This window comes from Falco naumanni, chromosome 13 (assembly GCF_017639655.2).
Source record: "Falco naumanni isolate bFalNau1 chromosome 13, bFalNau1.pat, whole genome shotgun sequence".
NCBI classification, from domain to species: Eukaryota; Metazoa; Chordata; class Aves; order Falconiformes; family Falconidae; genus Falco; species Falco naumanni.
In genome coordinates, this window is record NC_054066.1 from 4,287,937 (window position 1) to 4,315,646 (window position 27,710).

The 27,710-nt window shown below is 40.7% G+C and overlaps 1 protein-coding gene and 1 long non-coding RNA gene across 5 annotated transcripts in view; one reads left to right on the plus strand and one right to left on the minus strand.

Moving 5' to 3' along the window:
- Positions 1-246: 246 nt before the first annotated feature.
- Positions 247-27,710, plus strand: part of UGGT1 (UDP-glucose glycoprotein glucosyltransferase 1) — a 49,381-nt gene continuing 21,917 nt past the window's right edge. Inside the window, exons 1-23 of one of the 4 annotated variants that reach the window (XM_040612811.1) lie at positions 247-827; positions 3,411-3,546; positions 3,976-4,111; positions 6,005-6,087; positions 6,649-6,779; positions 7,638-7,750; positions 8,873-9,047; positions 10,295-10,391; positions 12,117-12,195; positions 12,408-12,508; positions 13,382-13,481; positions 14,584-14,644; positions 17,697-17,788; positions 18,387-18,537; positions 18,809-18,928; positions 20,058-20,143; positions 20,599-20,734; positions 21,986-22,117; positions 23,886-24,050; positions 24,265-24,385; positions 25,146-25,244; positions 26,590-26,613; positions 27,128-27,222. In XM_040612811.1, the coding sequence (XP_040468745.1) occupies positions 3,987-4,111; positions 6,005-6,087; positions 6,649-6,779; positions 7,638-7,750; positions 8,873-9,047; positions 10,295-10,391; positions 12,117-12,195; positions 12,408-12,508; positions 13,382-13,481; positions 14,584-14,644; positions 17,697-17,788; positions 18,387-18,537; positions 18,809-18,928; positions 20,058-20,143; positions 20,599-20,734; positions 21,986-22,117; positions 23,886-24,050; positions 24,265-24,385; positions 25,146-25,244; positions 26,590-26,613; positions 27,128-27,222 (2,286 nt within the window). In that variant the 5' untranslated portion in view covers positions 247-827; positions 3,411-3,546; positions 3,976-3,986. Of the gene's footprint in view, positions 828-2,090; positions 2,206-2,654; positions 2,763-3,410; positions 3,547-3,975; positions 4,112-6,004; positions 6,088-6,648; positions 6,780-7,637; positions 7,751-8,872; positions 9,048-10,294; positions 10,392-12,116; positions 12,196-12,407; positions 12,509-13,381; positions 13,482-14,583; positions 14,645-17,696; positions 17,789-18,386; positions 18,538-18,808; positions 18,929-20,057; positions 20,144-20,598; positions 20,735-21,985; positions 22,118-23,885; positions 24,051-24,264; positions 24,386-25,145; positions 25,245-26,589; positions 26,614-27,127; positions 27,223-27,710 lie in introns of those variants that run through there. The other 3 variants (XM_040612813.1, XM_040612810.1, XM_040612814.1) reach the window with 3 other exon arrangements.
- The window catches only part of LOC121096623, a 43,190-nt gene continuing 34,044 nt past the window's right edge, over positions 18,565-27,710 (minus strand). The window contains exon 3 of the long non-coding RNA XR_005830616.1: positions 18,565-18,639. This is a non-coding gene — a long non-coding RNA (uncharacterized LOC121096623). The remainder of the gene's footprint in view (positions 18,640-27,710) is intronic.

Here is a 27,710-nt window from a genome sequence, read left to right on the forward strand (position 1 = left end):
GGGGGGAAATAACCCCCCAAACCTTGGTGTCGGTGCACGTTGCGACCCTGAGATGCTGCCCGTGCAGGGCTGCCTCACACGTCATTACAGGCAGCGTGGAATACCACTGCTTTCCGTGACACTTCTCGCTTCAGTCCTTGTGTCTGGAGGCTGAGAGATTAAGTCAGACAGACAACTGTTGTTTTCAGAGATGCTTTAAAATGAAACAGAAAAGAAAACCTTGAAATTACAGAATTGCATTAGAGTAATACATTACTCTGCCTTGCAAACCCTTCAGGTCTGTGTTGTGAACAACCCTGTACGCAGCTGCTGGGGAAGCTTTGGCCACGGCCAGCTGTGGGGCCCGTTTTGGACGTGCACAGGGTGACCATCGATCAGGGCGTGAGGTCTGTCCTGTGGCTTGACTCTCCGGACACTGCCCTTTACCCTTGTCAAAGTTACTCTGCCCGGCTGGATTCCCAGCTTTATTCTGGCTCAGCACCTCTTGGACAAGATGAACAGTTCTGTTCCCCTATCCCCATGGCTCCAAAAGGTCACAGTAATGCTACAAAGCGTTCCCAGGAGGTGGCAAGGGTAATGGGACACGGCTCATAGAGCATGGCTAAATGGAGCTGGCATCTGGGGGCTGGAAAACGGACACTTCAGAGGGAGTCTGCATGGACAGCTGCCAAAAGGCACGGAGAATATTAAAAAACCAGTTGGGTTTTATTATCTGCCACATGCTGCTTTCGATTTCCCCTCACGTTTACACTGCGAATAAACGAGCAAGTCAAAGCAGCTGCTCTTCGCACAGCTGCGGGCCCCCTTCCAGCCGGCCAGGCTGCCAGGTAATTAACGACAGACACAGCACGGGCTCCACCTCTGCCATTACCTGCGCCTTACACAGCCTGCACGAACGGCCTGCAAACCCACCGCGCTCCGCCCGCCCCGACCTCACCCACCTGCGCGTCCCCGGACCGGCGGGGCCGCGCTCAGGCAGCGGGCCGAGGCCGGTACCCGCGGGGCCGTGCGGGGGGCAGGAGGCCGCTGGGGGGCTGCAGCGGCGCGGCACGGGGGCCCCGGCTCCCTCGGGCCCCGCTCCCCCGCCGGCCTAGCTGGCCGCGGCTTCCCGGAGCCACCGGCGGCGGCCGGGCCCCCAGCACCGGGCGGGGGCGGGAGGTGGCCGAGACGTGCCCGCGCCTCGCCTGCCGCCTTACCGGGGCCGCCGGTAACGCCGCTCCCGCATGGGCGCTGCGGGGTCGGGACCCTGAGGGGAAGGCGCGGTGTCCCGCCGCTCAGGGACCGTCCTCCCTCCCCGCCGCAGGGCCGAGCGGCGGGAGGAGCGGGCGGAACCGCCGCCCGCCAAGCCCCCCCCAAGATGGCGGCCAGGGGACAGTCTGGCGCTGCCCGGCCGCGACTCTATGGCGGCGCGGCCCCCCCTCACCCGGCGGCGGAAGCGGCGCGCCCGGAAGCGGCGGGAGCGGCAGGAGCCGGAAGGGAGCGTGGCGGCCGCCCGCAGGTGCGGTTACCACGGCGACCCGCGCGCGGGCGGGGGGGCTGGGCCTCCTCCCTCAGGGCCCCCCGGGCGGCGGGCGGCGGCGGTGGGGCGGGCGGGGGCGGGCGGCCCTGCGCCGGGGGCCGGCGGGTGGCAGGGGCCGCGCCCGGGGCCGAACGCCCTTGGCCCCAGCGGGCGGCCGCCCCGGCTCTTTTAGTTTCGGGGTTGTCTCCAGGCGGCAGCGCGGCCGCCGGCCCCTCAGGCCGCTCGCCCGCTGCAGGCGCTCCCGGCGGGGGCGCGGCGGGCAGGGCTCCGCGGGGGCCCGCTGGGCGCCGCCCGGAAGCCGGAACGAGCCGTTTGTGGTCGGAGCCCCCGCAGCGCGTCCCTACGCCAACCCGCCAGCGCCGCGTTCTGCTGCCGGGGGCTGGAGCAGGGCCAGGGGCCCGCCGCCTCCCCGGGAGCGCCCCCCGGGCCCAGCCCCCCCGGCAGCGGGCCTTTTCTGGCCTGCCCTCCCCCAGGCGTGGCGGTTCCCCCGCTGGCCGACGGGCCCGTGCAGCACACGGTGGGGCTGGTGGCCACAGGAAGGTTTATTCCTTTCTCCAAGGCTGGATGGGCGAGTTTCCAGAAGTCAACTTTGTAACCGTTTGAAGTATTTGAAACCGAGTACTTCCAGGAAAAATAGTTAGGAATGAGGCATGAAAAAAAATCCGCTTTTTATTGTCTTAATTCAGGTGGGGTTTTGCTTTGTTACCTCGCAGGGAACACGGCTGGTTCTCCCTATGTCATTCATGATAATTCCTGTGCCCTTTACGTCTTCTTTCCCCGCAGCGTATTTTTGTTTTCCTCTAAGATACTGGTCTTTCCTTGGTTTTACAGCTGCTACTATTCAGGGAGTGTCGATATTTCTAATCTGCAGGTTTTCAGTTGGCTAAACCGGTATCAGGTGACATGTGTCTTCACACCCCGCCACCCCTTATTTTAGATATAAAAAGGCTTTTATTACAGCCCTTCGCAGAATGGGAAAGCAGGCATGAGAGCACAGCATAGGTATTTGGGTTGTAAGAATGCTGTAGCTTATATTCATTTATGGGTTCCAGCCAACTGGGTATGATTTGCAGTGAATAAGAAAGACCCAATTCCAGGAGGAACCCCAAACCTTGGTTTTTTTGGTGTGCTTGGCAGAAGCCAGAGTGTCACTCCACAAATACTGACTGCGCTTCCTCCTTGGCGCACGCAGCTGGTGGATGTGGCTGTTTGTGTCATGCGATGCCATCTGTCCGCTTCCCAGGTGCAGTGGAAAACAGCTGTCCTCTGTAGCTGAGCAAGTTGCTCTTTATATATTATAGCAGGGTGTTTCTGGTTTTATTCTGAAAGAAAGCAGTGGGTGAGGGCTGCTGAACTTTTAGCTGGAGTAGTAAAAATTTTCAAAGGGAGTAGGAGGAGGTAATTTTGTCTTATCTGCCTACATACAGGTGGAGCTTTAGCTACAGATATGTAACACACATGCAAACACCATTTTTTATATTGAGATCGTCATGAAAGAGAGACATGGGTTAGATCCTGTCTGGTGTTTGGGTGCGATATACCCAGAATTTGAGTGGGCTCTTTTTTCAGTTGCAGTGGGGAAATGGAAAATGATTTATCCAGAAAAATTAGGAAGAAGTGAGAGACTGCCTGGGTGTATATTGGGTGTGTAGTAATTATAATTTAGTCAGAGGAGGGGGAAAAAAAGCTTGAACTTTTGGAGACCGTAACAGAAAGCGAACAGGAGAATTCAGGTCTTCTGTAAGCTTAAGAGTAGGGGCCAGAGAATTTATAGGCATGGAAGTACGCACAAAGTACAATAAAGAAATGGCATAATTTCTTTTTTTGGTTTGTCGTCTTGCAGTAAGTTGTACCATTTGAAACTGTCTTCATCATTTCATTCATTTTTCAGCTTCTGAAGTCGGTGGTACTTGGTGCATCCAGGAGATGCTTGTTTCTTCATTCCCCAGAGAAGAAGTTCGCTGCAGCCAGCAGAACCTGAAGGGCTGACTAGTGAAACTTAACCTTGCCCGGCTCTTCCAACATTGGTTAGTATACCAGCCGATGGATCTGCAAATACAAAATGTGACTTTACCTCCCATAAAATGAACAGTGGGTGGGTTTCCCACCCGATCTGAAATAGGCACCATTTGTAATACTTCTTCTTAAAGCTCTATGTGATGTGGGTGCCCCAGGACAGAGGCAAATTTATTTGAAAGCATAAACACAGAGGAAGCTGGAATTGATTTAGGTTTAATTGCAGCTCAGGAGTCAGAGCTCAAAATCCTTGTCTCTCTCCACGTTTTCATAGTTTTCCTGATTTTGTAAGCCCAGGTGAGACTACGATTACCTCACTCGTGCTGCATTAAAAGGGCCACTGAATCTTAAAATATGCCTTAATGTTTTGATTGTGTGAGATTCTGTATTTATAAAAAGAGACAATGCAAAACCAACTTCTTCTTTGTCGTCTTTTTTAGGCTTCTATAAAATGGGAATACTTACTGCAATTCTTGGAATCTGGTTCAGCTCTTCACTTGTAAAAGGAGATTCTAAGGCTGTGACAACATCTCTAACTACGAAGTGGTCTTCAACTCCTTTATTACTTGAAACAAGGTAAGCGCATTGTGATTTTTCATTGACAAATCAGAATGTGCTTAGAGGATAAAGCAGTATGTCCACTTTTTCATTCGTTTTGTGGCAGTTTGGATTCTGGTCGTTACTGACTCATTGGCAGTAGTAACATTTAGTTGAATACGATTATTGCTGCAGTTGGGGAGATGGGATGACTATTTTAAAGGAGATAGTAGTACTTTTTCTGTGTGGTAAATTCTTTCATTGTGCATGAGAACAAACCACACCAATGTGAGTATCCATAGCAAATATTTTCTGCCTACGAAGTTTTACTCAAAGTACTAGATGGAGAGGTTTAGCGTGGTCTTCTGAGATTCCACAGTAAAAGATTTTTTGACTTCAATGGTGCCTGTAGGTTTTCATACACATCTGTTGCTTGCATACGTTTAGCTCAGTTAAGCTTGAGTTTAACTTTGTTCATGTGAGTTATGCACTGATTATGTGAAGTCAGCTGCTTTGTCAAGAGTTGTACAAGTCAGCCTGGGGGATTTCTTCCATGCTATTAAAAGACTTTTTGGTTTTTTTAAAAGACACTATTTAAAAAGAAAAAAATGCTGTCTTTTCACTGCCAGCCTACTTAGCACTTTAGAAGTCCCCATCATTCCATTTTACAGTATTCTAATTTGGAGATGTCAATGCAAAATAGGACTTCAGGATTTTTGTGTAATTTTGTGTAAACACATGTGTTTAATTTTATATCACATAAGGGTCTTGCCATACATGGAACTCTGCCCATGTTATTGCAGACTGGTTCATGTGAAAGCAGTTGAGCATTCATGGGTTTCTTTCAAATGGGCACAGCTTTGGGTGACAGGACAGGCGTGTCCTAGGTGAAAATACTTTTTTGTAACCTTCTCTACAGAAGCTGAGGTTTGAAGACTGAAAAATCCTTAAGAAGTAAAATGCAAAGCTCAGGTGTTAATGCCAGGATTTAAATACCCTGACAATGCGAGACATTTGCTGGGGAAAAGCTAACCCTAAGAGACTGAAATAGTAAGCAAATAATCAAAATAACGTGTGAAAGGCTTGATACACAACCTAACCATGACATTCAGAGACTTTGGGTAGGTAGGATTGTTCATCTGGGATGAACTGCAGAATCATACAGCACTGCAGTGTAAAATTACTCCTGCTGTGTTCAGTCTGCTTAGCCCAGTGCTGCAATTCATTACCCAGTTCAGGAAGTACTTATATCACTAATGGTATTTCCCACCTTAGGTCAGAACAGATTGAAATGAGCACATAAGCTACGGCAGCAGCTAGTGGGCTCCAAATCTTCTGTTGTAGCATCCGTTCACATACAAAGCATGCTGCAAGTTTAGACATGATAAAGTATTTGTTGTTAGCAACATTTAGAGAATTATTGTACTATCTAGCATTGTATACCTACAGAATTGTGTGCTTAATATATGGGGAGTTACGACACCATGATTTGAAGCTGTGAATTCTCCTTTAGCTCCTCAACAAACAAACAAACCAAAAAAAACATCCCCACCAAATCAGGTAGTTCCAACAAACTACAATTTGTTACAGCAAAGTAAACAAAAATGTATGTTTCTCATAAAAGCTAACTAGCAAAGAAATGCATTAGAGAGGAGAGCTCCCAGGATGTCCACTGCTGTCTGTTAGTCATCTTTGGAGGATTAATAGGTGCTTCACAGGTTTCTTTCCTGTACTGTGCGTTTGTCCTGGCCTGTAAATATTACTTGTTTTGGGTTTTTAGCTTTCCTGGTCTGCTTTTTCTAGTAGCATGTGGTTTTCTAGTATAGGTAAACATATAGTAGGCACTGACTTTCTGTAAAGCTCTACGAAGTATTAAAATTGTAACTCGAGAGGAAATGAATAGATCTAGCTAACTCCTCTCTTCTTACTCAGTGAATTTTTATCAGAAGAAGGTCAAGAAAAATTCTGGAATTTTGTTGAAGCCAGTCAAAACGTTAAGACATCTGAACATGATGGTAAGTTTTCATAATTATTTTCTTGATGACTGAGAGTTGACATGGTTGAAAAATAAATGACAATGTTTTGTCTTCCCTTGTTAATACCGTAAAAGTCAAATGAGGACTGATTTCAGTAATATTTTTACTGCAAAGTGCTCAAGTCTTTTGCATATCCGGTTGACAAAAGCTGTAGTGGATGAATCTGAAACATGTTCTGCTTGCCAGTTTCTGTTTCAACATGAGCTAGTAAAATATGATAAATGCTCTTCCTCTGTGTTTCACGTTCTCAACTGAAATTAAGTGGCAGCTCTTAACTGTTTCCCTCCTCCCCAAGCCTGTGTTTGCATCCTCAGGAATGTATTTAAGTATACTCTCATGGGTCTCTACCGAAGTTCACTCTCATCCATCTGTAGGACTGGCTGTAATGAAAACTGAGGAGGAACTTTCATGCGCCTATTTACAATTAATGTCATGGGCTCTCGTTAGTATAAATCACAATTAAGACGAAAAGCCCCTCTTCAATGAGAATGTGGTATAGAAGGATATAGAAGGATAACTGCTGGTACGTTGTCATTGCAGGTAGTGATTATTCTTCTTACCGTGAAATGCTGAAAGTGGCCTGCCAGACTCTGTCACCTTTGCAGCAGAATTTGTTGAAGTTTTCCTTGTCTTTACGCTCTTACTCTGCAACAGTTCAAGCTTTTCAACAGGTTAGTACAGGAAATCCTCAAATGATTTGTAGAGCATTACTGAAGGCTTAGGAAGGAGTGAGTTGTGTAAGGAGACATCTGAGAGTATAAAAAAATCCCGAACTGATGAATTGCCTCATACATCTGAGCTGCAGAGCATATGTATATGCTATTCCGCTGAGTGCCAAATTTGAGTCCGTCTGTCTGGAGAAGACTAAAGAATTGGGATTTCAACATGTCTGTGTATCTTTGATGCCTGCTGCGCTAATAATAGCATGAAGATTTTTATGAGGAAAATCCCCATCACTCTGTTGGCGCTTGCGCTGCTACTGCTGTTCCTGTTATTCAGTTGTACTTAACTGAAGATAGTAGTCCATGAATATATAGCTCTAATGATTAGAACCCATAAATGGAAGTCTGTTGTACTCTCTAGTCTTTTTCAGACTCGTGGTATCATATAGTTCGTTGCAAACTGCCTCATATTATAATGTGCTTTATTTAAGTAACATTAGAAAACATGTTCCTTTTTCATCTGGAATCATTTTACCATTTGATGTTTAATAGATATAGAGGTCTCTGATGTGTAATGCAAAAAAAACGCAACCAAAAACCCTACAGTTGCAAGCCTCACTTCTTGTACCTGCACCTAATACTACAGTTAATAGTAACAAACTGGAACAATATTTGTAAGTTAAGACTTCACTCTCAATTTTGCAATTTTTGCCTTGCATTTAAATTATTTAATAAACAGGGAAGAAGTACCAGTTTAGAATTTAGGAAACTGAAGACTACAGATTGCTACAGAGCTATACTGTTACCATTTTCAGTTGTTCTAAGGGCAAACGTTCAACCTACTTTATTACCAATGTTTTAATACAGATAGCAGCAGATGAACCTCCACCAAAGGGCTGTACCCTGTTTTTTGCTGTGCATGGGGAGAAGACCTGTGAATTTGACTCTCTTGAAAACCTTTTACAGGCAGCTTCGGAAAGGTATTCGCTTAATTTCCTATCATTGGATTAGTTCTCAAAGTTTAACCTGGCTAGACCTCCTGCTGTAAAGAGACTGTAATAAACCAGTAGTTTCTACGTTCTTCTGTGTTTGATTTATACTGTCTGGTGCTTACACAGAAGTGGCAGTTTAGTATTTCTTACTAATCCAGATTGGAATGATTGTTTTCATATCCCTTGCTCTTTGATATCCTGCTGGGAGGAGGAATGTGCACGGAAGTTGGAAACAATTTGTCAAAGGACAGTGGGAATTCTCGGGAATATGTAAAGACTTCAGTACGCAGGGAGATAGAAAGAGCTGGGCTGCACAGTAACATGGTAGCTAACATAACACTTCCATGAATGGTTTGAAGCATCCACAGTACTTCCACCCTATATACTTTTCTCAGCATTAACGAGTATCATTACCACACATGTATTTCAAAATCAGGTTTCTTTACAAGAACAGAACTTGATTGTAACTTTTATAGATTCTTTTTGTTACTAATACTTCTTTAGGGAAAAAACCCCTCAAAACTTTACATTTCAGTTTATCTTCATAGGTTTGGTAGTTTTGGGTTTTGTAAGCACACAGGGTTTTTAGTCAATCTACAGACGTATGGCATCTATAGCTCACACACTGTTCTTCTGACTCACTGTGAGTATTTTCAATATTTCATTGTATTTTAGACAAAATTTAAAAACAGAAGTTGAAAATAGTCTTCTCATTCACTTTCTTGTTTGTATACTAAGCCAAGGACAGGCTTCCCTTAAATTTGAGTTCCTGGAAAATTTGTTCTCTTAGCCTTTTATTTTTTTTATATAGAATTTATATCTCACCTTGGGGGTGGTGGAGGTAACTGGAAATTTAAGGGAAGTGGTTAATTTTTAAAATAAGGATCATATTAGATAGCACCTAGCTACTTGTTTCATTTCATATGTTCATTTTTAACAAAGCTTTATCAACACGCATCAAGCGCTGCCAACCTTGATAGTATGTGGGAACAGCTTTACATGTATTCAGTGAAGACAGGAGCAGTGACTAAATGTGGGAAAAAGAAATTGTGCATTGAGTAAGGAAACGCTGTGAATCACAGCGTGATAATCTTTGATCTTTACTCTTAGGCCAAAGCCATTTCTGTTCAAAGGGGACCACAAGTACCCAGTATCAAACCCCGAAAGTCCTGTCGTCATTCTTTACGCTGAGATTGGCTCAGAGGAGTTCTACACGTACCATAGGAGGCTTGTGTTAAAGGCCGAGGCAGGAGAAATCACTTACGTCCTCAGACACTATATTGCTGTAAGTATATTTGTGCATTGCAGCAGAGGTATTTGACATGCAAGGAGTAATTGGGCTGGGTTTTAAAAAAGAAAAACTAAGTTTGTTCCCTTTAAACTGACATTTGCATAGTGTATTTCTGCTTGGTATTTATTTGGAATATCAAAGTTTATTTTTTATTGCACGTAGCTGAAGAATACAGAATATTTTAAATCTCCTGGTTGTTTAGGTAAGAGGATAATTTGATTTTACAAAAGCAGAGTGAAACTCCAGATGAATTACAGAATTACAATCTAAAAAAAAAATTGCTCTACCTATATTAGATTATACGAAATAGTCAGATCTTTCCACAGTCAGGCCAGTTTGTTACTGAATATGAAAAGCAAGGATTAACCTTAAGGTGCCACTTTCAAATGAAAGGCATTGTTTCTGTAGCAATTTTATTACAGAACCACTTACCAGTCCTAGTGCAGTTTGTCCTGGGTTCCATCTCCCTCCCCTAAATTGCCCATAACCACTGGATTAGTGCTTAAAACTACATTTCAAAAGCTCTGAGAAATTTGAGATATTTGACTTTTTTCCAGAACATTGCTTAATATTGCTAAAACCTGCAGTGCAGCAGCTAGTAGCCAGACTTGAATGCATAAAAAAAAAAAAAGCATCAGCTGGTTTACTTCTAGCAACATTTGCACTTTCAATGAAGTCATACATTTTATATACATTGCATATACCGGTTTCCTTTTAAAAAGTAATTTGTTTATCAGTTTGTTTATTTGGGAGGAGTAATTACATTCAAAATAAAGTGTACTACACAGTAGGTCTTCATACAGTTCTGTGACTCCTGTACTCTTCAAAATACTTTTAACAGGTGATCATGTTTGTTTCCCATTAAATTCTGAAGTAATTACACATCTCTTAACTGATTTATTTTTTTTTGTAATTTTGTTGTAACTCTTCAGTGCATGTTTCATTTTTGAACTTTGCAGCTGAAGTTCCTTTCCCTCCTCTGTCTGATTTGACGACATGCCTGTTTTGCCCTACTTTTTGCCCGCTGAACTTCAGAAAGTTTTGTTGAAATACAAAGGGAAATATAATCTGACAGTACATTACATTATAGCACTCATTGTTTTTGTTTCTCACTTGTGCATTACCAGCGATGTCTGAAATGTGTCCCATTCAGAGGTGTCTTAGCTTTGGGAAATAGCAGCTTTTCATTTGTACATCAAAACAACGAGTGGCAATATTGTACTGTTCGCTTTTCCTTACAGAATCCCAGTAAAGAAAAAGTCTACCTCTCTGGCTATGGTGTGGAACTTGCTATTAAAAGTACAGAATATAAGGCCAAGGATGATACACAGGTGAAAGGTGAATTGTTATTTTAAGTTTTCTAATGTGAACATTTTAATTTTGCAAAGATAATTTGGTATTTCTTCTGATGTGAATGGCTGTCTGAATTGCAGATATTCTTCTTTCTTCAGCTCAGAAATCACTTCTCTTCCTTCTCTCTTTTGGGATTTTGCTCTTCATAAAGCATATCTTTGCCATGGCACTTGTTGCTTTCTGTCTTTGTGAAATGCTGGGCACAATGGACTCATGACTCTGGACTAGATCTTAGTAATGGCACTACTAATGCCACTAATTGTTTACCAGATAATCAGATTCTCTGCAGATGTAAAGCAGTTCTTCTACCTTGATTTGCCTTAGCTTATCCATCCTCAGAGAAGAACGTGTTTCCTATTCCTGTTTTTTTGGAAAAGAGAACTTAGAATTCTGCAAGGTTTTTTGCTTTTGCTGCTTTCTTTAGAGTGCTGATCTGTTTTGCAAACTCTCATGTGCTTGCCAAAACTATTTTGTTAGAGTAATCTGTGTATCCTTTTTATTTACACATGCACACACACAGATAAACCCCCAGAATTTCCTGCTTTTATCTTGGACTAAAGTAAAAGGAAAAATATTACTACTTTTTCTTTGTTAGTTTGAGATAACAATTGTGGGGAACAGCACTCAGATTTTGAATTGTGTTCTTCAGGATTTTGTGGTTTTATCAGTTTAGTTTCTTATACAGATCTAAACTCTGACTCAGAGTATTCTGCCACCATGTAGAGTACAGACACACAGAACCTTTGGTCTTTATTTGTAAAAGTATTTGATTTTAAGAGAAACTAACATACTAGAGGAGGTGATCCGACTGAAGATTTTTATTTCTGTGTGAGAACTTCCATTAATTTGTCAACAATGTCATGCAGAAGCCCTGATGATGTTGGTAGAATAGGACATTGGAGGCCTTCGGCTCTTCAGGTCACGAGGGGAAGTTAATTCTGGGAAGATTTGTTATTTGGAAACTTGTGAAGTTTTATACCTATCAGTAATGTCAATGCAGTAATTAATGTTTTACTAAGTGGACAAACTGTACTTGCATTGCTATGAGCTGCAAACACCTCGTGGATAGTAAGCTGTGCGTTAAAGGTATATGGTTCTCATCCAGCTCCTGCTGATTGTGTGAATGTTCTGACTGTGCAGTCTTGTAGTCATGCCTGTGCTGCTCTGGCTTGTCCAGATGCACACGCTTATCTAAAAGATCAAGACCTGTAGTTGGACTTGAGCATAAAACATTTAGAGTGGAGCTGGCTTGTGTCCAGCTAGTTAGGAGATCGTGGGAGTATTTTGCACAGGTTTCTTTTTGAGGTTTAAGCCCAGAATTGGACTTCGCTTGGACACAATTTTTTGTCATGCTTTTTGAGGCTAAAATCAGGGTTGTGGTCACAACTGAAGTTTAGCATTTACTCTACAAAGCTTGTGTCCTGAAAGCTCCTCAGTCCTAGCAAATTCCTCTGCCATGCCTAGGTTTCTGAGATTTCCACTCATCTTAAGCTTTTCCTTCTCAATAATCCAACTTTGGTTTTATTTCAGCTGTTTACTGTGTTTATTTGTAAAGGTAACGTCTCTTGGATACAGGTTTAAAAGTAAACCTGAAACTTGCCCTTTCTTTCTTTTTTTCTGTTGTTGCAGTGTAGTTTTGTTAAGCTAATGAAAATGAGTGTGAGAACTGTTTCCAAATAGCTTGATAACAGTGTTGTCCTCTGTTTATAGGCACAGATGTGAATGCTACAGTAATAGATGAAAATGACCCTATTGATGAAGTGCAAGGATTTCTGTTTGGAAAACTAAGGTAAAACTCAGTTGTAAGTTGCTGGTCTTTGTCATATATTAAAAAACTTGATGCAGAGATGCTGATCTTTTTGCCATGTTACTATTTTTTAAATGTCTGAGTTATCCATAAGTGTTAGCAGCATACTTTTCCATATGTTAGTTTCTTTGAATTAGCAGCAGAGTTCCTTATAGGAAACCATGGAAGTTGTTTTACCTTCATACCCTTTTTAGGCAGTTGCATCCTGAGTTGACAGAAGAGCTGAAAGAGCTTAGAAAACACCTGGTGGAAAGTACCAATGAAATGGCACCCTTGAAAGTCTGGCAGTTACAAGGTAATCCCTATGAAGACTTTCAGTATTGTACTGCAAAACTTAATGTATGTTCTTGTGTTGTACGCAAATGAGGTTGCCAGTGGCTGCTTATAGTTGAGAGAGTTAGACTGTAAATTCCTGCACTGGAAAATACTGGATTTTTCGAAAGCATCTTTGTAGAGTCCTGTTGAAATAGCTTTTAGAAAGGTGGGTTTCACAGGACGTCTGAAATGAGGTTGTTTGCTTTCGATATTGTGAAGTACAGTAAGCCACTTGCTCTTCCATTGGCTACTTCTATGATCTGCTAAATGCAGAAAAGCAAAGGAAATGTAAAGTTTCTTTCCACAGTCAGATTCCCAATGTGGTAAGCTGGGATTTCTCAAGACCAAAGAAAAAACTATTTCAAAAGCGTCTGCATGCAACTCTGGCCTGTTTCCCTGGAAATCATCTGTAGAAGCCTGTGGAAAGGCTTTTCATCCTTCTGGAGGAAAAAAAAAAAAAGTAATTTAAAATGCTGAACATATGTTCTAGTCACAGAGAATCTACCTATATCTAGCAGATGGCTGTATTTCTAACTTGCAAAACGAGTACCCAGACCCCTTCTGAAGGGCAGATCCTCCCACCTCAGCCAAAAAAAAAAGTTGATGGTTTGTGCTCATTGAAGCAACTTGTAGACTGGACACATTCGTTCATTTTGAAAGGGTTACTTACTTCAAGGCAACAAATAGAAGCTGAGTAGAAGGAAGATGATTAAAAAAAGAATTGCCTAAAGGTATAGACAGAAAATGAATTTTCATAGGTAACACGCAAAAAAGTTGAAAGCTAAAGTTAAGATGACTCGGCACTGGCTTGTTTTCAGTTTAGAGTCCTTGACTTCCATTCTTTCACTTCTAGATTTAAGTTTTCAAACTGCTGCTCGCATTCTGACTGCTCCTCCTGTGGATGCTTTGATGGTCATGAAAGATCTCAGTCAGAACTTTCCTACGAAGGCCAGGTAACTTTAATGATGACTTCTAGGAAGTATTAGGCTTTTTTCTGAGCAGAACCTGAGACAGGCAGCATTGGTTGGGTTAATGTCAGAGTTTCCATTTAGCTGGAAGCAAACACTGGGGAATGTTTATTGAGAGAAGTTTTTCATCCTGTGGTTACAAAATGGATCTTACAGTATTTTTCTTGGATGGAGCCGATTTGTACTGGTGGCAAATTTGACAGAATCACCCATGTCATTCTATTGTGAAACGCTTCTGAATCTTTTGCATCAAGTCCTCAAGAATTTCCTGAATAGGTTTTCTGTTTTGTGGCTTCATGGTTTATCTGTTCACTGGATCCCACTCTTCTTCTGGAATCCATTTTGCCAAACAGCCCAGTCAATCTCATGTCAGATTCTGATGTGCCATTCCACTGTTTTTTGTGCTTTGTCAATGACTGTCTTGAGCATAGCCAAATTAATTTCAAGAAAGTCAGTCATAATCTGGCCTGCACAAGTAGGCTAGAAATATATTTCTGTTGATAAATTGCATGACCTGGGTTGTGAAGATAATATTATAGGAGCTCCTCCTTTTTGAGTAGGTGGAGGTATACCTGCGAGTAGACAAGAAGCTGAATTTTGGTCTCATTTCCCACTAACTGATGTTGAGATTGTGCTATTTACGGCTTTTTAAGATGGGCATTGCACTTTAATTGCGCTTTTAGTCAGATCTGTGAGCTCGCCCGTTCTGTGATGACGCAATCACTAGATCCAATGTAAGGAAAGGAATGGGAACCCACAATGAGGAGTGAAATCTCCCTATTTGCTGCTGCCAGCCTCCACCTCTACCTTTCTGGCAGCTGCCCCACTTCTACTGTGATGAATGTGGTATTAGACACTGACAGTTGGCACGCTGCTAACATTTTTACTTTCTAATGAGAGATATAGTATAAGAAAAAGTAGTGCATCCTACTGTTTCATGGTACCACAAAGTGCAAGTGCTTCTGATCACAGCTCTTTATTCTAGGAGACTAAATATATAAAAGGTACAAAGAGGAGGGTATATGTGTATCTGGTCTATACATTAAACAGAGAGATGATTCACAGCATAATCTTTTTATTTCTCTAGAGCCATAACAAAAACAGTTGTTTCTTCGGAACTCAGAGCAGAAATTGAAGAGAACCAAAAGGTAATGCTTCTAGAAAGTAACAGTGCTTTTGCACTGATGTTTTAATACAAATTCAAGCTTTAAAAATAATGATTCTCATTAAAAGTGTATGTTTCGCTAAAAATAATAACCCAGCATTTTCACAAACAATTTTGCTGTAGTGTGCATCTGGGAAGTCAAGAAGTGGTAGATTTTCAAACATGGATTAGGAATGTAATTTTAGCTTGTTTGCTCAAATATGAAAATATTGGTCGTAGTCTTTCAGTGAGTTCACTGTAGTGGGGAGGAATGATACGGGATTTTGTTCACAGAGCTGCCCCTGCAATGGTTGTTCAGAGTAGCCAGGGTTCTGATAGTTAATCTGACCATTTGTTAATGTCCATGAAAGTGACCTCCTGTTCCGTATCTGAACTGCGAATCTGCTAACTGTATTTATCTTTAGAAAATTAACTTTAAATACAAGGAAAGTATGATGTTAATCCTGAGGGAAAATGTTTATTTACAGAAACATACAGCATAGGTGTTAGGTCAGATTAAGACAGTCCCCATAGAAATCCTACGGGACAGAACTGTCAAAAATGAAGCAGTAGAAACGTTGATGGCTCTGTCACATCAGTCTTCACTCCGTTTCTAAGTTCCACCTTGTAGTGGTGACTTTGCCAGCTAAGCTTGTATAGAGATGGTTGATAATGTTTCTTGTAGGACTGTGCCTGCTGGGTGCCCTTCTTTCGGTCTCTGACCTAGTTCTTACCGGAGTGGTGTAGCAGATGTGTAAAGTCTGAATGGCTCAGCACTACTTGTCCTGGGTAATAGAGGCTGACTTCAAGTTCCTGATTTCAGGTTTTGTTTGTATTCTGAACTTCTCAAAAGCAACTATGTATTAAAAAGTGTGAGTGCTTTTTAGTGGAAGCTATTAGAGTCAAAACATAGTTAAATTTTTAGATTATTTTAAAATGCCTGAGCTGGAAATGTAGCTTGTTAGAATGCTACTGCTTGAAAAACAAATATATTAAGTATCTCCTTACAGTTCTAAGGATGCAGAAGAAATTTAGTTATTGCCCAATTTGAGATGGTGCTTTGATACTTGAATTTGTCAGTGTTTACATGCAAGTCACAGAATAAATTTGAAAGCTTCTTGCCGTGGCTTAGAACGATGCATACCATGTGGAGGAAATAGTTCCAATCTTGGTGCTTTGAGAGGGAAACTAGTGAAGGAATAAAATTAAATAGCTATCCAAGTCACTCTTTATGTGCTTTGAAACAGAATCATAAATAACAAACCCCCCAGGTTATGAGGGACCTCTGGAGGTCACTGAGTGGGCTCTGGTGTTGGCAGAAAAATGTTTCAACATCTCTTTTACGTACTTGCCATCGAAAAGTGCTGAAAAAACCAATAGCCACTTGGGAATTTTGTACTAGCTTTTGTACAGAATTTTGTACAATTAAAATACACCTGGCAGTGCAGTCTGAATAGAGTGCAAAATAAAAGTTTAAGATGGTAATAAAGCCAAAGTCAAACAACAGCTTTTGCTATATGATCTGCGCTGATCTTTCATACGTTTCAGTCTCACTTGGTATTAACAGGAAAAATACAAAGTATGTTAAGTACACACTTGCGTGGTTTAAAATCTAATCAATGATACTTAGCTAGTCTAGTAGTAAATGCAAAATTACCTGACATCTACTTACCAGTCCCCTGAAATTCCTGTTCTGAAAGAGAAATCCCTTGTTGTTCAATAGCGATAAAATCAGAAAAGAAGGGATGCGGTTTGACACTGTCGTCCGGTGTGGTTCTGGAAGGGACAAAGTATAGAATGTAAGTGCAAGCTAAAGCTACCTGGTGGCTTTTCTGTTACGTGTTAGATCAGACTGGTCCACAGGTAAACCCCTGATTTTGTGGATTCATTTTTATTCAAAGTATGTCTAGGCTACTAGATCCAGATCTGGCTAGATCTAACCCTGCCCTTTAAAGCTCTTTGCATGACTCAGTTTGTGTGGCTATTATTTGACAGTGAAGTTCACTGCTATTATCAAGTTAGAGTTTACTATGTTATTATCCACAAAAAGATAAAATTTAACACTGCATGTACTCTGCTCTTCTCTGGGAGTTTTTTTATTTAATAAAATATATAAATTCTTACTGATTAGATGCTGCTTTCCTGTTCTTGGTATTTCACACGGTACTTCGCTATTCCTCTTGTTTGCTTTGCTCATATTCTTCATGATATTAGTGTTTTTAAATGTCCAAATACTATGTTTCTCCTTCAGTGCTCATCATGCCTCTCAATAGAATTTTGTAACTGGTACTGCAAGACAAGAGGTATTGGAAGAAAGCAATGTGATTTTTCAGTTTTTAACAAGGATTTTTTATGCTAAGAGTTGGGAAACTTGCTTCAGGAGGATTGTGTTTTGTTTACCTCTCCTGATTCAAAATTGTTCGCTGTGATAATGCCTCATTTCAGGGGCAAGTACCCATTGAAATGGGGTACTGCTTAGTACGTGGGAGAAGTTAAAAAACACTGATAAGACTTTCTCCATTTGTGTGCTGCCTGGTTCTGGGGAGATCAGACTACAGCGGCAGCTCATCTGCTTTTCACTGATGACACAGCCACTAGGTCAAGGATGTAACTGGTACCTGAAACGCAGTAGTTGGTTCCACTAGTGAGCTCACACAATATCCAGTAGTTTTAAGTCTGTTCTGCCCCAAACTGCCTGTTAAAGAGCTAAGACAGGTAACTGCATGCTATTTGTCCATCTACTTTGTGGGCTGTCATCTAAAAAAAAAAAAAAAAAAGTTACTTCTCTTAAGCATTTTTAATTATTTAATCTGACTATATTTAAGAAGTCTACTCAGGGACTTCCTGATGCATGACTGAATCATGTAGGAAGAAACAGCTAAAAGTCCTGTTTATCTATCGACATGCTAAATGGCTTCAGTTGTTTTTCCCACTGGTGTGGATGGCGCACAAAGTCAGCAAAGACTGTAGTTGACAATTTGTAATAACATCTTCAATTTGACACATTTTGTTCTGTGCAGAGCATTCTCTTCTAATGGCCTTCTACTTCCTTTCAGTATTTCAAAGGAACATTAGGATTGCAACCAGGAGATTCTGCCCTGTTCATCAATGGACTGCTTATTGATTTAGACACTCAGGACATATTTAGGTAGGAATGTTTTCTTTTTCAGAATAACTGTATCCTGTTTAGGAGCTCACATCCTCCTTGTGCATCATCATGCAGTCATTTAGACAGTTTTGAACCTTCGTCACAAAGTCTGTATCTAGACTAGGTTTAATTGTTAAGACCTGGAAAAAGCAAGTCATAGTTCCTTCTCTTACACAAGTGCATTTCTAACAAAAAGGCTGATGTGAAAACCAGAACACCCTTGAAGATTGGAATGGGAAGTCACTTTTGTACTGTTCTTTTGATCCGAGTTGTGACTAGCAAAGGATAAACCACTGTAAATTTTTTTCATCTGAAAACCCCCCTATAGCAGGATCTGTTTCAATAATGTGGAATTGAAGTTACATGTGTACATCATGCTTTAGTTACCTTGATTTAATGTAGTTTTCTCCAGAAATATAACAATGGAATAGGTTTAAGTTACCTCAACTTTCATAGGCCAGTTAGAAATAGGTGATTAATGAGAAGTAATGCACAGACATGGCAAAACTTGTTCATACCTTTAATCTGTTAACCCTTAGGGTAAGAACAAGTTACTTGCTGTGTCTTTAAAATTCAACACTTTTTCTTTTCCTTCCAGCTTGATTGATGTGCTGCGCAATGAAGCCCGCGTTATGGAGGGCCTGCACAGCTTAGGAATTGAGGGTCTTTCCTTGCACAATGTTCTGAAGTTGAACATACAGCCTTCAGATTCCGACTATGCCGTGGACATCAGAAGCCCTGCTATTTCAGTGCGTATGGTTTTATGTAAGAAATACCTTCTCTGCTGTTGGGCAGTGTGTTCTTAGGCTGTCAGGGGAACTTCTGTTCTTATCTCGCAATCAGCTCTGAAACTGCAGTGAAGAAAAAAAAAGGAAAGTAAGGTGTTAAATAAGCTTTTTAAAAAACTTAACTTTTTATTCATACATTTCTCAATATAGTGTCTGGTTTGAAAATATTTTACAGTCTCAGACTCAAGCAGGAGGACTGTCAGTCACTTAAATGCCTTTATTTTTTTCCCAGTGGATCAACAATCTCGAAGTTGACAGTCGGTATAATTCCTGGCCTTCCAATGTGCAAGAACTGCTGCGTCCCACGTTTCCAGGCGTGATCAGACAAATCAGAAAAAACTTCCATAATTTTGTAAGTGGTAATCTGACTAGAAATGAAATGTGAGTTTTGTTTTTTCAGCAGCAGGGACGTTAGCTTTTGTGACGTATCTACATAGATACTAGATTCCCTGTCACTTAAATATCTTGATAGGATGCTTTCCTAGGTTTTGTTCTGCTTGTACTAGTAAGTTATGGCTGAGATTGAGAGATTACTGAGCATGATTCTCTGGCATCTATTAGATGCCAAAAATTGCTTCATCGATGGAAAAAAAACATCATCTGGTGAGTGAGAATTTGGTGCACTTCAACTTTGTGATGATACCTGAAGCTGGTTAATGAAATCCCTCAAACTTGTGAATTATTATAATTTTATTGGGGTTAAGACCAACCTCAGTTGGTCTTTCAGTTAGAAAGTGTGCTTGCACCAAGACTTCAAAAGATGATAAGAGCCCTCAGCTTAATCCTGGGTATCATCTGGGTAAACTACTTAGTTAGATGTAATAAGGAGTTTGTAAATTCTGTGCTGTAACTCTTGTCATGTGGCAGAGTGGCCCTATAGAAAAAAGGACTCCTCTGAGTAGTGGCAGACAGGGACTCAAACCACCTGAAGCTGTGGGAGCATTAATTTGTTACCTTGTTCCATAGAGTTCAGGACTTTTAACATAGAAATTATTCAATGAAAAGGCAACATTTAACATGAAGAAAGGGGCCTAAATTAATTTGCAGTGGCCCAGTGCTGTCTGGGTCTGGGCTTGCTTTGAGAATGTCTCGACAGCATTGGCTTTCCAGGGGTGGAGCAGAGCGATGCTGTGTTCCTCGGTTCTGACAAATGCCTGTCTCCCACATCCATCTTAATGTCGCTATGTGTACATGCAGAGGCAGAAGCCTAGATGCTAGGGTATACTGAGATACATTAAGCATGTAAGGAGCCCAGTCTCTCTGGTTAAAGGAGTGGTTTAGACTGGGTATTTTAAATAATGGACTTAAAGACAAGAAACTTATTTAGTGGGCCTCATCTCCCTGGCAGTGTATAAAATAGGACTGGTGATAATTCTGCACTGAGATGTGAATTAAGCTCTCTCTAATCAAACCCCCGTATCTTGACTTATTAAGGGAATAGAAACTTTTCACTTGCAATTGAATGTGCAATGTGTATGCAGGTGCTGATAGTAGATCCTATTCATGAGACCACCGCAGAGTTACTGAATGTGGCAGAGATGTTCTTCAGTAATCACATCCCACTGAGGTAATTCTGATGTTTTAACAGGAATTTTTTCACATCAGTTTGATTTTTGTAACTTCTGCAATTGTGAAATCCTCATTGCTAGGACACTGTAGAAACGTTACATATCTTGTATTGGTGGTTGGGAAGGGCATGTACCAAATACTGTTTCTTATTTAAAATGTTTTGAATATAATTTTTGTTACTAGCAGAACAAAGCTCAGTATCTCTAACCATCCAAAAGAAATTTAAAATCAAGTACTATGGATGGGAGAGAGATGAAAAGCAAGATTGTGATAGGCTTCACTGTTAAGCGATTGTGTGTCCCAAGTTTGATTTCTGGCTGCTTTGCTCAAAATCTTCTCAGCCTGTTCCAGAAAAAGCCTTTGTCTAAGATGAAGATCGTAGCTGACAGCTGTATGAAGAGTTGATTATTAGTATAATAGATTCATGATCTGGGGTTTTTTTTTTGATTGCAGGATAGGACTAGTCTTCGTGGTTAATGACTCTGAGGATGTTGATGGACTTCAGGATCCTGGTGTTGCCCTCCTTAGGGCATACAATTATGTGGCACAAGAAATGGACAATAATTATGCTTTCCAGACTGTCATGTCTGTAAGTATACATTTGAAAGGGAAATTCGCATTTTAATATTTTACATGTATGTAGGATTATGTTAATGTGCTAATATGTAGATAATGGAAGAAGCTTTTCTTTGACTGTTAGTATTCAGAGTATTGCTGAATACTAGTACAGCACAGTACACATTTGTTTGTAAAGTGCTTCTGACCTCACTTTAACAAGTGAGACCAGATTTAAATGGGACACTTCCCCAAGTTTTTCTGATCCTGCTTCTTTGCTTATTCTGCCAATGAGTTCCAAACTGCTGTATCCCTTCAATATTATAATTTGTTTTGAACAGTTCCTGCTGCATACTTTTGTCACATCAAAGTATAATATAGGTGCTAGTAAATCCATTTTCACTTGTGGTTTGACATTGTTGCACAAATCAGCAAGCTGTGGCATACTGTAACATTAAACTGCTGAATACATGAAGACAATGACTTTTATTCTCATTTTTTTGGGTATGTATTTGTAAGTTGAAGTAAAATCTCGTGCCTTCAAGAGGGGAAACAGTTACCTACTTTACATGTGAGGCCTGTTGTACTGTTTATAAGCATGTCTTGAGTTCTGAAGGGAAGGGTAGCTCTTTGGATATGCTTTGCTTGAGCCTTTTGCCCACCTAAGCACTGCTTTTTCCCCTCAAATACCTTTTCTAATTAAAGATGCAAGTTATTATTTGAAGAAATACATGATATTTACTGTTGCAGCACTCTCCAAACTAGCCAGCTGCAACAAGGTCTTTTACCATCTCATACCAACATACTCTTCAAGCCAGTCCCTCTGCTGCCTTCTCCTCGTCTCGCCTCATCCAGGGTGTGTGTCCTCCCTCTGCTTCTTCCTCTCTCACCTTCTCTTCCTCACCTGCTCTCTCTTCATTGCCTCTCAACCACTTACCAGAACCAGCCACAGCTGCACCTTGTCTACATCAGCCAACCCACCGCCCCTGAAGCCAGCCCACAGCTGTATATTATCAATGCTAATTAACCCAGCTTCATTCCTCTACAGTTTACCTCCTTCCAATCTCACTGGAATGACTGTGAGGTAAAGCAAGATAATTATAAGAGCTACAAGGGCCTAGGAGCTGTTATTGCAGTATAATAAATATGAATATATGTTTTGCAGTCTGGCTGTTAATGCCTTATTAGAACTATGGGAATACAGGTAACAGGTGACCTTGCTTTTGGTAAGGACAGAAGCTTTACTGTTGCAGTTGTAAACTTGTATTTGTATCCCCTGATTCAGATATATAACAAAGTGAAAACAGGAGACCAGCTGAAAGTGGAGCATGTGGTTAGTGTTCTTGAGAAACAGTATCCTTATGTGGAAGTCAACAGCATCCTGGGAATTGATTCTGCCTATGACCAGAACAGAAAGGTAAGAATTCATGAAATAGAGCTTTTTTCACATTTTTGCTTCAACACAGTTTTGAAAACATAGTTCTGTACAGTTTCTTGATCCAGTTCTCTCACTAACCAGGCAGCTGTTTTTCTTACCACATTGGGTGCCTTTTAGTAATACTTTTAATAAGTATTTATGTTCAGCACAAAGCTTTGTATAATACAATACATTGTAACATATATTTTCAAAAATCTGTATGTGTAGTAGCTGAAGCAAGATAACTTTTCATGGCTTGTAAGTCATACTTTACTGAAGTCTGCATACCAAAAATTGCTTGGAAAAAAATCAAGGTGATGGAATGGTTCATAAGAAAACCAAGGGGCTAAATGTCAGGGAGGGATTCGTGTGGGTCTTCTTTATTGGTATTTTAATAATGTGTGAGATAAAGTAATGATGATGAATGCAGAATACCTTTCCTATAGCAAGGCATGCAATGATCTTCCTCAAATAATTTCTTAAAGTTATTTTTAGGGTTGATACTTTTCTGTATGCAGAAGATTGGGAGAGCAAAACTCTATTGGATCACTTCTGTGTGAAATGAAGCAGATTTTATTTGAGGTTCTACAGGGGGATGTTTCTATTTTTGTTGAAGAATATAAAAATGAAAATACTCTCTGTAATATCTCAGTAACACAGATGATCCTGCCTACATCTGTAAACATAAGGGATGTGGTCAGGGTTACAGAAGTACACTCACATGAGACACGCTTTCCATGTCCCAACGTAGGAAAGTGAAGGGAAAAGCATTTTGAGGAAATCAAAATCCATAACAGACAGATGTTTTTGTATGACAGGAGAGGGCTTTTACAGTTTACATACTAGATGCCGCATGAAACCCAAACAAAACAAAAGGAACACACACACGCATACAAAAATGTCTGTCTGGTATTTATTCCTCATCTGCAGGCTTTGCAATGCATTTCTGCAGGAAAGCGCTCTGCGTGTGGTTTTGAATGAGACTTGAGAGGCTGTTTCGAGGTGCTGCAGCTGGTGCATCTGACACCTTTCAGCACAACTGCATCTTAAAGCATTGCAAAGCCTGCAGATAAGGAAGCCTTTAGAAAGAGCGTAGCTCTAGAAAAAGGACACAAACTGAAACAACACTGAGCAATCCTTGATGTGATCAAGCTTTGTGATAATTGTGTCCTTAAAAGGTCTTGAAAGCTATCAAGTAAGAACCTCTGAACAGCAGGATCTGATCAACTTCTGCCTGTAATCGAGTGTCAGTGATGGTGCATTTTGCAGTGGTTACACGAAATGGGGAAATTTGTTTAGATGGAGTAACCCCCTGCTCAACAAGTACATGTTTTTTCACAAGTTTAAGAAACATGTTCTTAAAAAATAAAAAGAAAAAACCTCTACCCTGTCTTATATTACAGCTATCACTGCTTGCATTGCGTTTGCTTCCATATGCAAAGTCAGGCTTCCTGTTGTGCATTTTTTTGCTATTAATCAGAAAGCGCTCATTGGAATGAATTTATTTACCGCATGAACTTAATGGAATATTTTGCACTTCTGTATTATGAAGTTAACTTTTTTTGCTTTGAAACTGTGAAGGACAAGGATGTCTTGTGCATGTAAGACACTAAGTCTTATGTGCTGTGTAAAGTTAGTATTCTCTGTATCAGATAAAAGCTGGAAGGAGATCTGGGTGTGTTCAGAAGATGTGCGGATATTGCATTGAAATGTTATGAACCCTTGTGATAGTGGGCTGATGTGGTAAATCTACTTTCCATGTATATAGGCAGCGAGAGGTTACTATGAGCAGACGGGCGTAGGTCCTCTCCCTGTTGTGCTGTTCAATGGAATGCCTTTTCAAAAAGATCAGCTGGATCCTGATGACCTAGAAACTGTGACGATGCACAAAATCCTGGAAACCACAAGCATCTTCCAGCGAGCCGTGTACCTGGTAGGTGCTGAGTTCAGCTGTGACTTCAGAGAGAAACGAGACAACTTAACTTGCATAATTTCTTGGTTTGGGGTTTGGTTTTTTTTGATGGTGGTTGTTGGTCTTTTGGGTTTTGGTTGGGGTTTGTTTTTTGCCTTTTTTTTTTTTTTTTAAGTTACCTATGACAAATACATGTGTGAAATAACGAATATTGCTTCTTTCTTCTGTCCTTCAGGGTGAATTATCTAATGACCAAGATGTGGTTGAGTATATCATGAACCAGCCTAATGTTGTACCAAGAATTAACTCAAGAATCTTAATGTCTGACAGAGAGTACCTAGATCTGACAGGAATGAGTAAGAGATGCTTTTAACTGCACTAAAACTGAAGTTTGAGAGTCAAAGACTTTTGCTGTCCCAATGGAAAACTCTAGTAGCAGTACTAAGAGCACCCAAGTGATGATCTGGCCCCAGTGCTGGGGAAGATGTTATGTACAACAGCAACATTACTGTCTAGAGATTTTTCAAAATGGGAATCTCTTTTGATTTTATACAAACCTTTAGGGGAATATGACTCATGAAGTTGAGAAATTAACAATGGTAGCAAAAGCCAAGAGCAGTCACATAATGTATAAAGCAACAGCTTGATTTTATTTCTAACCAACTTTTGAGCAGAGATTGACAGTTGTCCCTGGAACCATTTAAGATTTAGCAGAACTCTTCACGGCTAAATGTATTGACACCCAATGTAGTGACTCTGCAGGATGATGCTATTGCAAAAACTTGCACGCTACCTTTTTTGAGTTGCTTGAAAAATAGTAACATGGTGGATTTTAAAATGCATATTATTTACATAAGTTAACTTCAAGTGAGCCTTGAACAGTTCTTTCCACTGACTTCTGCATATCAAATATGCAATGTAGTTATTCGTGTAACTTATGAGACAACAAAAACTTATTCCTCAGTTTATATATTAACAGTGGAAATGAGACATAAAAAGCAGTATCATGAGGAACAAAATGGGATTATGTTCTTAATGTTCTGTAATAGTAGTGGTTTTTCTTTCATTTTACATGGAATAGCTGCTTTGGCATCTAATACTTTCTCTCTTCCTCAGATAACTTTTACGTGGATGACTTTGCTCGATTTACCACATTGGATTCCAAAGATAAGACAGCTGCTGTCGCAAACAGCATGACCTACTTAACAAAGAAAGGTAACATCTGCAGTGGATTACGAACCCAAATCTAATCTTATGTGTGTTTCCAAGCATATATACAGTACTGAAGCTACTCACTGAGCCTTGGTCAGGCCTGTGAGTTATGGCAAAATCCAAGTGTTAAATGGGAAGATAAATATTTTTTTTTATATGACATCTACATGGAACAAGAATGTTCCTGCCTTTAAACCCAGCCCATCCTTCAATGAATAATGAAGTGCCACCCAACCCGCTCTTGCGATATTACAAGTGATCACCAGAAATGCAGCAGTGTAAGCCCTGATCCTGCACGGACACTGACTAGAACAATACAAAAGGGGTTCTAGTTCGCTCTCCCATAATTCAAAATCAGTAAAAGTTACATGGATTCAGAAGAAAACTGTTATTGCCCATCATATAACACACCACCTAACGTGGTCTGTGCTGTTTTTATTGCTCCGGTGCATGTACTGCTTTTTTATTCATAGTGTCATTTTATTACAGTTACACACAAAGTCTCCTGAGTGTTAAAACTCAGCTGTACTTCTCATGTAAGAAACACAGGCACAGACATAATACAGAGCTTAATCAAGCCCTTCCTATATCCATTTCAGTTAGGTATCATAAATAAGATGCTGTTATTTGAACCAATTCCTCTTGTTCCTGTCTGTCATCTTTACTGGACTCGCACAAGTTTCCCCAGTACTATCTCCACCCACTGCCACTGCATGCTCTGCCTTAAACGTTCCCATTGCTCCTTCTTATGTCTTATATTTGCCCTTGGTTCCTGTTCAGTCACTTAGATCTGAACGAGTTTCTTGGTTTCCCTTTTGCAGAGTGTTAACTAAACCTACACCTCATTTGAAAGTGTGCATTATTTGCAATCCCATGGCTTGACAGTTTTGGGTCACCGCCTCTTCTGTCACTTCAGATACCAGTTATTAAATGTCTTATTACAGTAACACTGTAGCACATTTATTTTCTAAAATAATAATAGTTGTACCTGTTGCTGGCTCAGCAACAGTACTGAAATAGCACTGTCGTACTAATTTTTAAAGGAACTTCATGTGCAAGTCATAATGGCATTGCAGTTTTTGCAAACGGTCTTCAGAGTGGTGCCTTCACAGTATGGTATGAAACTGGTAATATGTAATATACCAAAGCATCAATCTGTTTGAGGGGAAGAAAAACCTCAAAGCTTATCCTAATAAAAGCAGGACAAACTTGGTGCTTGTTGGACTTGAACTGTAGTGATACAGTTACGCCCAGTACAGTGCTGCAGCTTCTTGATACACATTGGGATTACTATCAAATCATTAATGTCTCTCTCCTTTCCCCCCTTTCCTTTCTGCTTTTTGACCAGGAATGTCTTCCAAGGAGATCTATGGTAACTCATGCTTTAACATTTCATATGTTGTTGTTCTGGGAATTTTCTGGTTCCTTTATAATGTTGGCTTTAGAACTGTTTAAATGCATGTTTGCTTCAGCACTTTTTTTTTTCTCTATGCAAAACTGATTTTGTGTACTAACAGTTTTGGTATGAAGAAGTGGTATGTCTGTACCGTAGTTGGAATCTGCAAGTTATTTACGGAGTCCTTTATAATTTTTCTAAATTGAAAAGTTAGCAAGCAAACAAAAATAAAAAAATATCTTAGAAACAGTGATGCATGCTGTCACGCGGGTTATACGAATAAGGTAATTGAAACTAAATCTAATACCAATACTATTATTCTTGTCTTGCCAGACTTCATAGCTTAGGTTCATCCATAGCTTTCTTCTGATTTTACTTCTTTTGAAATCTTTGCATGTGTATTGTATTTTTCCCCCAAATGAGGGAAAACCTGAAGCTTTCCTTCCCTTCACCCTCAGATTTCTTCCACCCGTTTTTTTTTTAATTGCAGATGATTCCTTTGTTAGACCTGTTACTTTTTGGATTGTTGGTGATTTTGATAAGCCTTCAGGGAGGCAATTGTTGTACGATGCAATTAAACATCAGGTAGGTAATGTTTTCATTTGAACGGGTTAGCAGTGCTAACAAAGCAGTAGGTAGAGGCTTGAAAAACACAGTTTGTGCTGCTTCCTGCTGCGTGACCTGGGGAGACTGGTTCCTGCAGAGTCTCTGATTTCCAGCCTCACCTTATTTGTAGGGGCTGGAACATCACTGACCTTGTACTAGGACAGAACCCTTCTTGGCACTTTGCTAATACAATGAAGAAAAGAGATGCTTTTAAGCCCATGGTTTTAAATTGAAGATGTCTGTGTTTTTGTTTGGTCACAGAGCAGAGAGCAATGCTCATGTTCATCTCGTTTGTTCTGGGAAGACAACTGAATTGTAAAAAACAGATAGCTTACTCCTAAAGCACTGTTTTGCCAGACCTCTGAGTCGTGGCCATAGTCCTATATCTCTTCTGTAGCACGGTATTATCTAGAAGATTCCTGTCACAGTGCTGCCTATACATAAACTAAATACTTGATGTTAAATTA